General features: G+C 29.8%; 1 protein-coding gene across 1 annotated transcript in view; it reads left to right on the forward strand.

The window, feature by feature from the left end:
- Actbeta (inhibin subunit beta) overlaps positions 1 to 13,272 on the forward strand; it is a 67,235-nt gene extending 53,963 nt beyond the window's left edge. The window contains exons 3-6 of the mRNA XM_074241924.1: positions 10,031 to 10,248; positions 10,327 to 10,558; positions 10,643 to 10,820; positions 12,415 to 13,272. Coding sequence (XP_074098025.1) covers positions 10,031 to 10,248; positions 10,327 to 10,558; positions 10,643 to 10,820; positions 12,415 to 12,655 — 869 coding nt within the window. The 3' untranslated portion in view covers positions 12,656 to 13,272. The remainder of the gene's footprint in view (positions 1 to 10,030; positions 10,249 to 10,326; positions 10,559 to 10,642; positions 10,821 to 12,414) is intronic.
- Positions 13,273 to 17,318: the final 4,046 nt, after the last annotated feature.

The raw sequence follows: 17,318 nt of genomic DNA on the forward strand, positions 1-17,318 counted from the left end.
GTAAATTATTCGTCATGAACTTCCCAAAACTATAACCTCTAACACTAGCCTCAATCTTCTCGAAGTGAATGTCAAGTACACGGAGAGAAAAGAATAAAACTTATTCCTATGGAGAATGGTAACCATTATCATGATACATAGTAATGGAAATTTTTGTGAGAACCCTGTGTAAATTTGCAAATAAAAATCTTAGAAATTGTGATAAAAATATGAACAATCACTTTTTCGATGCAGAATTAAATTTTGAAAATAATGTTGAGGTTTTTTTATTTTTTTGATGAAAATTTCATTCAATTTGTTATTAACAAAAAACATAACCAAAATAAAAAATTTCAGTTTTTTGTTAATAACTTAATAACTATTGGTGATATCAAAAATCGGAAAAAAGATCCTTAAGGGGGGAGACTCATGTAAAATTTTCAAAAAATTGATTTTTTTTTTTTTCGATATTCTGAAAGTATACTATGTTGAGCGTGTACTGACGAGCCGGAAAAAAAAAATCTCGAATATTTACAAAGTTATGGCTAATACAGTGGAGCGGGTCGGAGTACGTATTGTCAAGTAACGAGCCAGGTAGTCGGGGCGCTTGAAAAGGACCTTTCTATTATAATACCTAGAAATATTTATTTTGTTCAACTACCGAGAATCCCTTTTAGTATATATATATATATACATACTTTTACATTCCTGCACACGTGTAACATTAGTACACGAATAACCGTTAGTATAGAAATATATTTAGTTTAGCTGGAGATTTCTTCGTGTTCAGTCGATTTTTAAAAGCAAAAATGCCGAATTATAAAAAAGGCACACGTGGCAATATTGCACGAAATATCTCCAAAAAACGAAGTTATCAGGGTAATCAGTTCACCAATAAAGAAGGTGAAAATTTCGAAGCCAATACAAGCCACAATGAGAGTGCCAGTGGCAAAAAACTCCATACCCGTGATAGTGAAGAAATTATAACAAATCCTTTACACGGGTACAGGACAATTGAATTTTTTACGGTGTTCACAGCTTTGTCGGAAATTGTGAAGTGCTCGGTGTGTAATCAGAAGATAAAATTCAGTGAGTGTGGTTCCAGAGGTCTTGGTTTTAAAATTGTTATCACATGTCCATGTGGTAATAAAATAATCAATTCAGGTCCTTTCATTCACAACGGATTTGAAATAAACCGGAGAATAGTGTTTATCATGAGACTTTTGGGTGTTGGAAGAGAAGGAATAAATGTATTTTGTAACCTGATGGATCTATGCACTGGTTTGAGTAAAAGTTGTTACGCTAACATTGTGGAACACATTTATAATACAGTGAAATTATCATTTGAATTTCTATCGCAGAAGGCAGTGAAAGAAGAGATGGAAAAAAATGTTGAGCAAGGAAGAGAAAAAAATATTTTAAAAGTATCTGGAGATGGTACTTGGAAAAAACGTGGTTTCAAATCAACGTACGGTGTTGCAACGCTCATAGGATATTATTCAGGGAAAGTTATTGATTTGAAAACAAAAAGTAGTTACTGTCAAGGTTGTGTTTACTGGAAGAACAAGACTCATACAGAAGAATTCCGTAAGTGGAGTGAGTATCATGAGGGTGAGTGTCAACAAAATCACGAAGGTTCGTCAGGAAAGATGGAAGTCGATGCCATGAAAGAAATGTTCTCGACTTCAGAAGAAAAATTTGGAGTAAAATATGGTAACTACATTGGTGACGGAGATTTTAAGACATTCAAGGCTATTCTAGATTTAGAACCTTACGGTAATGAGTTACCAGTAGTGAAGAGTGAATGTATTGGTCATGTAGAAAAAGAATGGGCTCTCGACTTAGAAATGTAAGAAAAGAAAAGAAACTTTCGGGGAGAGGAAAACTAACTGATAAAGTGGTAAAAAAATTAACAAAATATTATGGTTTAAGTATTCAGAGAAATGTGTTGAAAATATGAAAAAAGCCATAATGGCTACTTATGATCATATTTTTCCACTACAGAAAATCCCCAACATGATAACTGCCCTGAAGGCGTTGATAGCTGGTGCAAATGGCAGAAGGCTATTGCTCTAAATCGAGATCCTCGAGAGGAAAATTTAGCTCCATTACTTGGTGAAGACTTAAAACAGCATCTTTTACCAATATATCAAGATTTGTCCAAAGATGATTTACTTGAGCGATGCCTTGGTGGTCATACGCAGAACGCGAACGAAAGTTTTAACGCTACAGTTTGGCGATTATCCCCAAAACACCTGCATTCCGGACTAAAAGTAGTCGAAATTTCAGCTTACATTGCTGCTGGGATATTTAATGAAGGTTATACTTCCATATAAAGAATAATGAACCTTCTGAATCTGAATATTGGCACTTATGCTAAGATATTTGCGGATAGTACAGACGAAGAGCGAATAACCCGACAGAATCGTAAAAGCCTTTCAGAGACCAAAGAAGCTCGTTCAGCTCGCAGACAACATCAAATAGATGAAAATCAACTTTTGAGGAGGCAGAAGGACTGTTATATGGACCTGGAATTGCAAATTAGTCGGTAAGTAATTAATAATTCAGTAAAACTACTCATTTTCCTGTACTGAAACTTTAAACGCGATTATCTCGAAACTACTTTTTGAAAAACTGCTCGTGTTGTAGCTCAAAAAATTATTGACCGATTTGTTTGAAATTTGGTGAGGCTTTTCTCTACATTACTACCGGAAGGATAAACCTGAAACTTCAGGTATTTCTGATTGATTACTAATTTTTTTGGGGGTAAAAGGATAAAAAAATAGCCCAAAATCGTAACTTTTTTTTAAGGCTGATTTTATATTGGATTTTATCCTTTTTTTTTTTTAATTTTAAAGGTTTATCCTTTCCGTTTATATCTCCTGAAAAAAAAAAATTTTTTTTTTTTTTTGTTTCAGATCAACGGTTCATGAGTGACAAATAGAGCAGTTTCGGACCTCGCGTCGGAGGCAGCCTACAAGACATCATGCTGAGCCGCCATTTTGTATTAAAAAAAAAAAAAAAATGTTTTTTTATAATCTTAAAATGTTTAATAAAGTTGTGTTAAAAGTTCGAAACAATGAAATTATTTTATCACTGTAAAAAAAAATGTTAAAAAATGACCGATTTCGGGGCATTTACATGAGTCTCCCCCCTTAAAGAAGAGGAAATTTTTGAAAAAGCTTGAAAAACAATAATTTTTATTTAATGTTTAATTTTCTCCTCTGATATTTGATAGTTGATGTATATAAGTCGGGAATTCCATATGACGCACATAATAGACGTCGTTTTGAATTACTTTGTTTACTTCAAACGTTGGCCACGAAGACAAAAGTGAAAAGGTAGTACGATTATAAAAGCAATGTTTTAAAAAATCCTCGAAACTTTCAACATAAGCCATTAAATGCTTAACACATATACTGTTAAAATTTGAAGACGATTTACCGTAACTAACTTGAGATAACTGCAATTGAAAATGACATTTTCTGTACATGTAACATAAGAGAAGTGTGGGAAAATGACAGTATTCTTAATTTTTCAATCGAATGAATTTTACCACTTTATCGAAAAACTAGTAGATTGAAGTATATGATATTTCGAACAATTAAAAAAAAAAATGAAAATTATTTACCGCGTAATTTTCGAGATAACTTAAAATAAATTTCACTGTTAGAGGATTATTTTTAGGAGAGGGGGTACGAAAAACAGCCGCTGGTCACTGAAATCGTAGTGTGTGTGTGTATATGTATAGAAAATATAGTTGCCGACGAGTATAGTAACGTTAAAAAAAACAACATACAACCTTAGCTCTGTCGATACGTATAACATGGATAGTGAGCCAAAATTTTTTGTCTGGATTGTCGCGGAGGTACTACCTTAAGTATAAAACCATGGATCATCAAATCGAATCCGAAGTAATCGCTCATACAGGTAATAGAATCCATCAAATATTAGTGAATAACTACCATCTACCTAAAGTAATTATTTTTTATTTCCAACTTACTTTTTAACAATAATTTATTTTTCTGTTGAGATATCAAAAAAAAAATTTTACTTTTTAGACTGATCCAAAATGAAAACAATGTTTAAGACTTTAGTACCAATAACAATACTGATCTCATTATGTTCTCTGACTATGGCGTGTCCTGCTAGCCTTCCAGACCATCGATCCTTTTTAACAAATTTGCCAGATTCACAGAAGTTGAATATGCTTGGATTGCTCGGTACCCACAATTCAGCAACATATGCTATTTATATATTGGCTGCACAAACACAGTTGAAGACAATAACTGAACAATTAAATGGTGGCATACGTGTATTGGACATGCGTGTACGTCGAACTAGCAATGTTTTTGCGATGCATCATGATGCAATCTACTTGAGAATGATGTTCGGTGACGTAGTGAAACAAGTCAGAGACTTTTTGAGAAGCAATCCAAAAGAGCTGATGATAATGTTCATGCAAGAGGAGTACAATGCTGAAGGGAGTACTATGAATGAATGCGAAATTCTAGAAAACCAATACATTGAAAAAAATGGTGATCTCTTCGTTCAACATTGGTCAGTAGAAGATACTATCGGACAACATCGTGGAAAAATTTTACTGGCCCGTGCTCATAGAGGCTTTTGGGGCTGTACGATCAATTTAGCTTGTGAAGAACAAAATCGATGGGAAATAACTTCCAGTTTTACTCGCACTGATAAATGGAATGCTATCGCTGCTTTTCAAGATAAAATGTTTGAAGAGAATTCCAAAAGCTCATGTTATATCAATTACTTGTCAGGTCATAGTGGTATCATTAGTCCTAATACTATAGCTAACAAGTTTTGGAAGGATACTAGAAAATTCCAGGGAACAGACGGAAATCCGGGAATGAATTATCGAATGACTAATTTTTACCGTAATCCGAAAAATACTTTGTACATCGTTATGGCCGATAATCCACTTCCTCAACTAGTGGACAAAATTGTCCTTAGCAATTAATTTTTAGTAATTAATAAATAAAATGATTTATTATCGAAAATAAAATTTTTACTCTTAATAAAATGACAAGATAAAAAGAAAAAACACTGTAAAAATTTTATATTAATTTCATGGACTTTTTTCCTCTATACTGCTATGTTTACAATGGCCCATCGTCATTTTAGTTCCGAGAAAAGTATGCTATGTGATACGTTGTGACACTCGTAAATTTTGTAGTCTTGAATTTAACTTTTTCGGATTTTTATAGTAAAATTGTGGAAAGTTTCATAAAGTCCAGCGACGCAATGCACCCATAGTAAAATTTCATGTAAATTTTTCAGTGTAAGAAGTTGTGACGGTTAAATTTTAGCATCTAATTTTCTGTCATACACAAAAAAAACACTTGTAAATAATGTTGAAGAACTTCATCTCCTTGATTTGAATAGAAAAATTCTCAAACTAATACACCTTTCTTGGTTTAAGTAAATTTTACTTGGTTCAAGAATTTTCTCTTGATTATAGTTAATTTTTAACTTCCCGCTAAGAAAATTAAAAATTTTCAAAAATCGAGAAGTTATTGGTTTTTCCCCGTTTTGCGAAAATCGAGTTTTCAACAGATCTCGACGTTTTAAGGTCCTATAGGAAGCCATTTCGAGGGTTCCCGAAAGGGTATCACTATGCGCGCGCGCGTGTGTGTGTGTGTGTGTGTGTGTTCGATTAGGTTCCACTAAACTTAGATTTCCTTAAAATTTGAACCGATTCGGATAGGTAGATTCCAAGAAATCTCAAAAAAACTGCAAAAAAAATTATTTTAAAAGTAGTTTTTTTGGAACAACTTTTAAACGGCTATACCGATCGATTCCAAAAACAAATCAGCTCTCAACCTTCAAAAACGACGTCGACCACCGCCAACCACGTCAAAATCGGTTCATTCTTTCGAGATATCATGAACGAAAGAAATCGAAAAAATTGAATTTTTGAACAATAAACTCTAAAATTTTAGATCTGATCAATTTATGTTAGCACATTGTTTTAGTACTTCAAAAACTGCATCGATTGCTGTAAACCGCGTTAAAATCGGTTGACTAAATTAAAAGTTATAGCAGTTTGAAAATGAAAAAAATCGTTTTTCATCAAACTTTTATTAGATTTCTGGACTCGAAGAGCTCAAAAGTATCAAACAGCTTATTTTTGAGCTTGGAGAGCTCAAAATATGACAATAAATCTTTGAACTTGAGAGCTCAAAAACATCGCAAAAGCGGCAAAATTGCAAGCGCGTAATAACTGAAAGCGGGAAGTTGCAGGGATGGCCTTTAGGGTCAACCGTTTTCCAAATTTTTTTTTTCAGGGCGAGATCTAACACAATTAAATTTTGATATCATTAAATCAATTACACCTCTAAATAGCTCGATCATTAAGCAACCGAAACTGTAATATAAAATGGTTGTTAGTTAATTAATAAATTAAGATGGCCTTGAAAATAAAACTTGAATGAGTCCCTTATTATCAAGTTTTAACTCAAACCAATTAAAGCTAATGAATGACGGTTAGTTCTATGACAAATATGTCGAAAATGCCTCGATGAATTTTTGTGATTCTCTATTGCGGACATATTCATTGATGAGAATAAATTGCTATTTTTTATCTATTTACTCTTTGATGAAACATACAACGAAAAAAGGAGTCCTGAGATTTATGTCCGTACAAGTTACTTAGTTTTCGACTTCTGTGTTTTAAGATATGGTAATATATTAGTATTGGTAAAAGTTAAACTTGAGACGGAACAGTAAAAATTATTCGTCAACAGACTAAGAAGATGAAGATTTTAAATTTTTTGTCAAAGAAATTTTGTGTTTTACTTGATCCGCTGATTCTATAGAATATTTGAGTAAGAGAAAGAACGTAAGGGAGAAAAACACATAGTCACACGTGTTAATACTTGACAGCTGTTATGGTTTATGTCTGTATGAAATAAATAAAATCAAATTTTAATTGAAATTTTCGAAAAATTTTCAAACATTTTTCCGTTATTCCAACTAATAATAATAATTGTATACGTATTCGATAATATTGCAATTAAATTAATTAAAGTAAATTACGCTCATTGTAACAAGTAAAGAGTTGAGATTAGCGACTGAGGTATAAACTATCAAAATATACGACATTTGACACTAGACATGTTTTACATTTATAATGCCCAAACGTTAACATGTATTTTTAATTTCCCGCTAAGAAAATCGAAGATTTTTAAAAATCGGGAAGTTATTGGTTTAACCCCGTTTTGCAAAAATCGAGTTTCCATCAGATCTCGACATTAGAAGGTCACAGGAAGCTTCCCTGACTATCCCCGCGAGGTTGTCACTATGTCTGCATGTATGTATGTCATTGGTCCCTTTTTGCGGTTTTTTTTTTTTTTTTTTAAAGCGCTGCGACAGCTGACCAGTTTTCTTTTTTTTTAATCATGCAGGTTACCAAGCTTTCAGGAGAGAGCGTGGTGCCAATAGTTTCTTCGGTACTGCTTCTGTTGTTCTTCCACCGATCACACTCAAAGAACGTGTGCTCGGCGTCGTCAATTTTGTCTAGGCAGTATTTGCACGTTGTCGTCGGGTGCAGTCCCATCTTAAAAAGATAGGCGTTGAACTGGCCATATCCCGTTAATAATTGAGTCAAGAAGAAGTCCGAGTCCCCGTGTTTCCGAGAAAGCCAGACGCGCGCGTGTTAATAATGCAATCGTTGAACTCAATATCTCCCATATAAAAAATGAGGATCGGCCCCTTAATAGGCCAAGACAGGCAGCCGATTTAAAAGTATCGGCCGAGTATCCGAAGATGTCGTCGGTCCAAGACTGGGCGAGTATCGGATTGTAACGCCATCCCGATATCAGATCCTGTGATCAGCCGAGCAGCGAAAATTGATCATCCTAATATTTATCTAAAGTTAAGACTTGATCTTTTTTAGTTATCTTAAAAGTTATTGATATGTATACTTATGTAACTATGAAATCGATTTTTGAAACCGATGAAAGATAGCTCCGTTTTTAAAAAATTTTTTGAACTGAAATTGAGCGTGGTCAATATCAATCAATAAAACTATATTTAAAGTAATTAAAAATCAAGAGATTGTATGATTTCATTAATTTAATTCAATAAAAATAATGTTTTTTTTTATTTCATTATATTTTTATCAATTAAATAGCTGCTTATGAGAAATGATCATAAAAAAAATTGTAAATAATTTATCATATACAATCGATTTACTACAGAATCTGCCTTCCATCTCGCCCATGCGAGAGGAAAATATTCACTACATCAATTTGCAGTATTCAGGGAATATACGGAAATATATGTACATTCTATGGTTTTTTAAAGGGATAGCCATTGTGATGGATCCAAAAAAAAATTTTTTATTTCAATTCAAACTTTACATTTTCGAGAATACGTATATTGAACTTTAGGTCAAAATTTTAAAAATTGACTGAGTTACAGTTATTTTATTAGGAATAGGTATATCGACTGCCCGTGCTAGCCGAATCGATAACTCCAGCAATTATTAACCGATTTAAAGTTTTTTTTTTTTTTGGTTTTTTCGTTTTTCTATTGGCTAAAGTTGAACGTGGACGACTTTTAAAAATTTCAATTTTTACTATTTTCGACACTATTTAAAAGCTAAAAAAAAAAATGAACAAAAAAATTTTCAATTATTCGTCATTATTTGAAAGAAAAAATCTGCCATATATAACTATAAATACATTTATATAAATTATAATAAACTTTTCTTTTCATATAACCCGTTTTTGAAAAATCGATCTGACCATGGAGGGGAATTTTTTTTTCATGCTCTACGGTAACGCTCATAACTCTAAGACTATTGAATATTTTTCAATAAATATTGTTGGATGTACCCTCAATAAAATAAATAAAAATTATATATTTATTTATCCTTTTTTCTTTATTATCACGGTCAGAAAAATTTTCGAAAATCACTTATTTTTTCAATCATTTGTTATTCAATTATTTGTTATGATTTCATTAGATCTAAATCTTTTTTTTGTTAGTATTGTAAAGAGAACAACGATTCTATAAAACTTTAAATCGCTCAGTAAATTTACTCTACGTTACGAATTTATAGAGCTTAAAAAAAGCTACTATGTAAAAAAATGCATAAAAAGAAGACAGGATCTGTACTTTTGTGAATAATGTCAATAAGTACTCTTTATCGTCGAAAACATTGCTGGAAAATCTCATTTTTTCTCAATCATTACTTACAATTTTAAAATTCAAGGTTTTGCAATAAGTGGTTCGTAAACCACTGACTTCTTATGGATTCCTATCTATGATTATTGACATAAGAAAATTTATTAAAAATTTTCATATCGTTTTATCATGCGATGTTTACACTACTTAGCGAGTTCAAGAACGACATGATCTCATATTGTATCCTCTACTGTCGGAAAAACTTCGATGTAATCGAAGTATTTTCGACAGCCGGTTGTTGCGCTTTAAAAATTTTCTTGTCTTGAACAGTTATCTTGGCTTAAGGGATCAATATCTCCGATTAATAATTGATGTCATTTGATTCAAGAGCATTATCTTCGATATATATCATTAACTTCTTTATTTAAAAACGATCTTTGAAAATTAACAATAATTTCATTTTTTTTCTAACAACTTTTGATTCTTTGTTTAAGAAATAGTTTCTTTGTTCCTCTGTAGGAACAAAGAAATAGCTTCTTTGTAATATCAAAGAAATAGCTTCTTTGTACTCTTTTAAAATAGTAAAGTTCTTCGTTAAAGTAAAATTTTTCTTCTTGCTCATTTAAAAATATAATTTTTCAATTTAAATGTTCGTTTCTTAATTTAAGACAATATTTTAAAACTGCAAAATTTTTAAGAAAATACTTTTCTTGAATCAACATATTCAAGTCACTCTGTATGTTGAGGTTTTACCGTTAATTATTTTGAACCAATATTACCGCCTATCTTAATCTAAAGAAAAAGAAATATCATACTTCATTGTTTTACTGACTATGTCATACAGTCTTAAGGATGAGTAACTATCACTAACTGTTTATTTTAAAATGAATTGCAGGACGGACTTTGAATGGTCAACCACTTCTGGAATTTCCAATGTCGAGTGGTGAACCAGCTTTGGAGCCTTTAAAAATAAAACGTGCAATCTTATGGGCGAGGGTAGAGTTGAAACATGTCCATCATTACCAATACCACCGAAGACAAATCAATCTAAGAAATATCACTTTATGGGTGTTTAAAGTTCGATGTGGTAATACAACTCATTTGCGTGGCAAGGTGAGATTTTAAAATAAAAATGAAATAATATTTGACAAGCCAAGTTATCAAATAATTAAAATTTTTCATATGTTACAGGAATTAAGCGAACACTTAGAAATGGTGACATCATTAACCGTGAATGTGGGCCAATTGGGATGGCAAAAATTTGACGTTACGAAAATTGTAAACAGTTGGTATACGTCACATAAACATGTGAAAGAAAGGCTGACACTTCTTGTGGATTGTACGGGTTGCAGTACTCACGTGCATATTTCCACTTTTAACGTTCAAGCGTCCCGCGTCGCTGGTTCGTCAATCGATTCAAAAAGTGAGTATATTAGTGCAATATTTATTATTTTTGCGCTAACACGATAAAAATATAAGATATCACATTTACGTGAATTTATTTCAGGTGCTCAAGATCCAGACCGTCCATTTTTAGTTGTACGAACCGATCCAGCTGCAATCAAACGAGTAAGAAGACGTGCTATAGAATGTAGCGGCGCATTAAAAGGACAGTGCTGCAAACAAAGGTTTTACGTCAGTTTTTCACAACTTGGTTGGGACGATTGGATAATAGCGCCTCAAGGGTATCTATCTTCAATTTTAATAATTAAAGTAATCGTTAATTTCCAAAAAATAACGTCTTGTTATATAACGGATATTGCATACGCCGTATGCGCATAAATATTTTAATCTTTTTAAATATTTTGTATCAATTTCCGCTTTTTTTATGTCTCTTTGAATATTTGACGCGCGCTTTAAAGGAAATTTTCTAGTCGACACTAATACAATAATTAACTTGATTCACGAAAGAAAATTTTGAACCAAAAAAATCATTTTAAATCAAACGAAAAATTCTTTGAGTGAGAAAACTTTTTTTTTATTTGGGTCAAAAATTTTTCTGTTTAATTTAAGACAAAATAAGTTCTTAGTTCAAAATGTTTTCTCTTGAATGAAATTAATTTTTGTATCAGTATAGTCGGTAAATTTTTAGCTCGATAAAAAATTAAAAAAAAATTTTCCTACAAATTTATTGAAATCTTTAAAATATACAAAAAATTAAACGAATTTTTTGAAAATAATTACTCAACACGGTTGTAATGATAACAGTTAAAAATCAGAATGAACTTTCTGTCTATGACCCTTTATCGCTCTCATGAGATTTAAAATGTAGTAAAAATAAAAATTTTCATATAAAAGTAAAAATTTATAGAAAAAAAAATAAAAATTACTTCTCTTTTAAATATTTGTCATTTTGCAAAAAAAAATTTATTGTCCGGAAGGGTTAGAATCATTTTATCACTCTGTAAATTTTTCGATTTTTACATCAAAAATATTAAGAGGTTAGGGGTAGTCAGAGACACGAAAAAATGAGAATTTTCAGTAATTTTTTTGCTATTAAATCATGTTATTTTACAAAAGTAAAAATATGGCATTATTACACAATGTTTTGACATGAAGTCACGAAAATTAAAAAAAAAAAAAAATTTATAATTCCCAAAGTTATAGCTGTTTGTGTTGACCCAGTTCCAAAGAAAACGCCTTTGCGGTGACGATCATAAGTCCTTGGAGATTCATCTAAAATCTATCGGATAAAATACTTAGTTTTATAAATAGATAATCTTGGGCCTGATAGAGGATTTTTTTTTTTCAAAAATTAACAAAATGGCGGCCTCAGGAAATTTTTTTCTAGATTTTCGGGAAAAAATCAACAGTTAAATTCGTCATAAAAAATCGAAATTTTTGAAAAAAATCTTTCGATCGGGCCCAAGATTATCTATTTATAAAACTAAGTTTTTTATCCGATTGACTTTAGATGAATCTCTAAGGACTTATGATCGTCACCGCAAAGACCTTTTTTTTGAAACTGGGTCAACACAAACAGCTATAACTTTGGGAATTATAAATTTTTTTTTCAAATTTTCGTGACTTCCAGTCAAAACATTGTGTAGTAATGCCATATTACTTTTGTAAAATAACATGATTTAACAAGAAAAATTACTGAAAATTCTCATTTTTTCGTGTCTCTGACTACCCTTAACCCCTTAATAAATAGATTTTGATATTGGCGATTCAATAATTACTTGAAATCTTGTATTTATTTTATAAAATAATATTAATAGTAATAGTCTTATTTTGTAATTACTTAAATATAATTATTGTTTTTAATAAAAAATGTAGGTACTACGCAAACTACTGCAGAGGTGATTGTGCAGCTGGTCATCGTACGCCTGATACATTTCTTAATTATTACACACACGTAATCGAGGAGTATAGGAAAATGGATAGACTGGCAGGAATGCAACCATGTTGCGCTCCTCTTAAATTTTCGCCGATGTCATTGATATACTACGGTCCAGATTCAAACATTATCAAACGAGATTTACCTAAAATGGTAGTGGATGAATGTGGTTGTCCTTAATAAATAGACAACCGTTAATAAAATAAATTTAAACTAATTTATATCAACAAATTCAAATAATTCGTATAAAACAAAGCATTAATAAACAAAATAACGCTTATTGAGCTAATTTATTAAATTAATTAAACAATTATCGAGTATTATATATTAGAAAATGATTATTTATCTCGATTTGTTACTTTAAATGTTGATTTTTTCAAATTTTTCTTTTAATGTGCATATTTATTAAATTAAATTATTTATTATATATATTCAATGCATTGTGGACTTTAACGAATTGAATGAATTTAAAAATCTAGTTAGGGTAATAAAATCGAATGTGCTAAATTTTTACTTGGCCATTACTTATATATAACTGATATAAAAGAGAAAAACTATTAAGAGTGATTTCTGATATAAAAATCAAAACGTAAATTTAAAAAAGACAATTAAGTTAATAATAATTATAATAATATTAATATTGATACCATTAATATTCAATAATAACGTTATTTATAACATAATTCTTACGAAAGCTTAGCTCTTTTTTATTATTTGCAATATATATTTATGTATATTAGAATGGTGCAAAATAATTGACATTCGAGTTTCCCGTAAAAATATGTTAGTTCATCACATTATAAGCACATGCGACAGAAATAAGCTTAAATAAAAAAATCTTTTATTTTTAAAATTGTCAAAAATTAAGATTGTTATTCTACCATTTTAAGTGTTACAAATTATACACTGATAAAAAAGTTAACTTGATCAGAGAAAAAATCTTAAACTAAGAATACAATTTTGAAGTAATAAATGAGTTTCTCAAGTCAAGAAAAAAATATTGAATCAAGAAATTATTTTTGGTTGAAGGAAATTTTTCTTGATTCAATAATTTTTGCTCCTGACTCAAGAAAAATATTTTCTTCAAAACTCTATTTTTGGTTCAAAACTTTTTTTTCTTCGGTCAAGGTAACTTTTTCATCAGTGCATGTATTCAAAAATTTTTAAGTCATTTTTTTATGGATAAAAAAATCTACCGTGATAAAAATATAAATTTTTATGAGTGTGAATTTAGCAGACATCTTATAATTTTTAGTAATTTATATACAATTTATTTGTTACAGAAGAAATAGTATAAGAAAATGCATGTAGAAGTTTTTTCTATGCAATTTTTTAGATTTTTTACAACCATTAAGTTAAAATTAATCTAAAAATTCTCAAAAATTAGCTGTCTGCTAAATTTACCCTCATAAATTTTTAAGGTATTTGCTAGGATATGTATAGGTGAATGCAATAAAAAATAGTATATTACACCCCTTGGAAAGGAAAATAAGAAAAGCCTCAGATTACATGTAATTGTTGGCCAACAATTACATCTGATCTGAGATATTTCTTACTTTCCTGCACTAGGTATGTAAATATACTATTTTTATTTTTTTCAAAAGCCCTCTGCTTGATTCAATATAACCAAGTTTTTCAATATCGAGGATTTTCTAACGCAACCTTTTATCTCAAAAATGACAATTTTAGAGATGAAATGAAAAATGACTTATAAAAAATGAATAGTTATTTAAAAATAATATTTATCAATTGTATTTTATAAAAATACTAAAGTAAAAGACCCATTAGTGGCACCTTTATCTAAGATTAGTGGGCCTTTTTCTTTCAATGAAAAGATCTTCTATTTGGAATAAAAATTAAAAATTTTTTCGATCTAAAGGTCTTAAAGATTAGAAATAATATATTCATTATTGAAATTAATGATTTCATTAATTGAATAAGTACCAAAATCAAAGAAGTGTCAGTAATGGGGTCCGCCGCTAATAGGATCTTTTACCTTATCGTATTTATTATTAATCTGGTTTATATTTTTTGTCAGTAACGCGTTTATAGCTAACTAGTTGATACCCGCCCGCTACGCTGGGCACTTTATAGAATTTTATTTTTAAATCTAGACTTAAATTTAATTGGAATATTGTCTTAAATTGTTTAGATTATAAATTCTATCGGATTGGCCTGTATTTTTTCTTCATATGATAATTCTAGCTAATATTCATTGTAACTTTCAATGTGCAATCACTATATCATTTGGATCTTATAGGAGCTAGAGCTTGGAAATTTGAAATTTCCATTCTTAACATCCACCCCCGCAGTCCATATTGGGAGTAGGTTGTCATAAAATCCGATATTAAATGATTTCTACATCACATACAGAAGATTCTTACCAAATTTGAAGCTTATAGGAGCTACAGCTCGGAAATTGAAATTTTAATGTTAACACCCACCCCGCAATCCCCTGTCTCGTGAGCTATCGTCAAATTTGTTTATAAATAATTTTTCCATTAGTCAAAGAAAATTCCTACCAAATTTGGAGTCTGTAGAAGCTATAGTTTGAAAATTAAAAATTTTCATTTTTAATACCCACCCCCTGCAACCCCCTGTGGGGTGATCTATCGTAAAATTCGTTCATAGACTGTTTCTACATCTCTTACAGAAGATTTCTATCAAATTTGGAGTCTATAGGAGCTGAAGTTTAAAAATTGGAATTTTTTATTGTTAACGCTCCCGCAAATCCTTTTGAAGGAGGAATTTCTTAAAATTCGTTTTTAGCTGACCTCTACATAGCAAAGGTAATATTCCTACCAAATTTGAAGTCTCTACGCCTTATAGTTCCAGAGATATCGTGATGAGTCACTATATACCTAAAAATCTCTTATATATGTTTATAGATTAGGGTGTGCTAAAATATAACTTCCGTGAAAAACTTTTTAAAATTGGAATTTTGAGTTCCGCTTTTAACAGAGGCTGTGTTTGGAGGTTTCCTGAAATATTTTGGGATGAGACGATAAATTCGATTTTCATAGAATTTTTAACAGAAGCTTAGTTTGGAAATTTCCGCTAAAAATTCAAAATTTGACCGGAAGTACCCAATTGAATCTCTTGTTAAAAATTTTATGAAAATCAAATAAATCCTCTCACCCCGAAATATTTGAGGAAATGCCTAAACACAGCTGCTGTTAAAAGCGTAACTCAAAATTCCAATTTTAAAAGGTTCTTCACGGAAATTGAATTTTGGCACACCCTAATGTATAGATTAATAATTTTTCAGTTGAACCCTTTTATCTTCGAAAATCGAAATACGTGGTTGCGTTAGAAAACCCTCAATATGATCCTCTTGATTTGAAATTTTTCACTTGAATCAACTCAATATTGTTATTAACTGACATTTAAAATATCTGTTTAAGACATGATCAATTAACATATTTTCATAGGAATCTCAAAAAAAAAAAAAATAGTCGGTTTTTGCACCACACTAATATATAAACATGTAATTTATAATGGGCTCGTTCAAGTTTACTAAGTACTTAGCTGGACTGAGCTTAGATTAGTATATCTTGCATTGTTTTCTTATAGATATTCTTTAGAGAGAATGTAGTCACTTTTAGTTTTTAGTAAAAGATCTGCTAAGATCTGTCAAGAGCTTAGTAAACTTAAACGAGCCCAATGTATACAATTGACCTTATAAAACTTAATAATAGTAAAAAAAAAAAAAACAATAAAATGTAGTAATTTTCATTTTAATACGCAATGTAGTTAATTAAAGTGATTCTTCAAAAAATAATTTATAATTACTAAGTAATTAATAATTGTAAACAAATGAAACTCAATCTACTTGCCTTGTTTTTTATGTAAACAAAAAAAGGAAACCAAACTTATGAAAGTATTGAGATTTAAGTGACTACTTACGGTAATACAAATGAAAGTATTAATCAAATAAAAATTACCATCAGTATATATAATCGTCATAATAATGATAATGATAATGAAGATATAATTAATGATAATGATAATAATAAATATAATAAAACGATAATAATAGTGTTGAAGTTTAAATCATTATAATTAATGATCAATTACAAAAATACCTATAAGTCATAATTCCAGATAATAATAATAGTAATATTAGGAATAATACAACCACTAATTATAATAATTATTATTATAATAATAGTATTATAAAAATCTAAAATTAATTACTCGATTTATAATTAAAAGTCTATTAAATGTATATAATAAACATAAAAAAACGTAAATATACAGAAAAAAGTATGGAGTTGAATCACGTATTATCGTGATAAATAATAATAAAAATAACAATAATATTAACAATAATAATAAATTTTTTTTATACTTTTATTTAGTTTTGCGTGCGTGAATTGCATTTTTATGTAATTTAAAAAAAAAAAAAAAACCGTAATTAAATAAATGAGTAAAACTAGCGGAAAAAAGATAGATGAGGAAAGAATGAAAGTACGTGATGAAGGTGATGATTAAATAAAAATAAATAAGTTAAAAACAAAATTTAACAAGTTTAATAAAATGTAATTGAATATGAGGTTTTATAAAAGAGATTTTGGTGAGTATGGGGTTGGAATGAGATTTAAACTAAAAGTAGGAAATGTGTTTAATGTAAATTTTGAAAATTTTACAAGTTTGTTGAATCACCGCTATGAGTCTCTCGATAATAAAAGATACAATAAATAATTAATAATAAAATTCTAAATTTTATTAAATTTTCATTTATATTTGTGAATGAGAGAAAAAAGTGAAATTAAACGTTACAATGTTAAATATTTATATTTGAACGTTTCATAAGCTTAAATTTAAATTTAAATATAGTAAA

The sequence above is a fragment of the Cotesia typhae genome, unplaced genomic scaffold, assembly GCF_013202065.1.
Source record: "Cotesia typhae breed Kobodo isofemale line unplaced genomic scaffold, CoteBio_Ctyphae contig_36, whole genome shotgun sequence".
In the NCBI taxonomy this organism is placed as follows: Eukaryota; Metazoa; Arthropoda; class Insecta; order Hymenoptera; family Braconidae; genus Cotesia; species Cotesia typhae.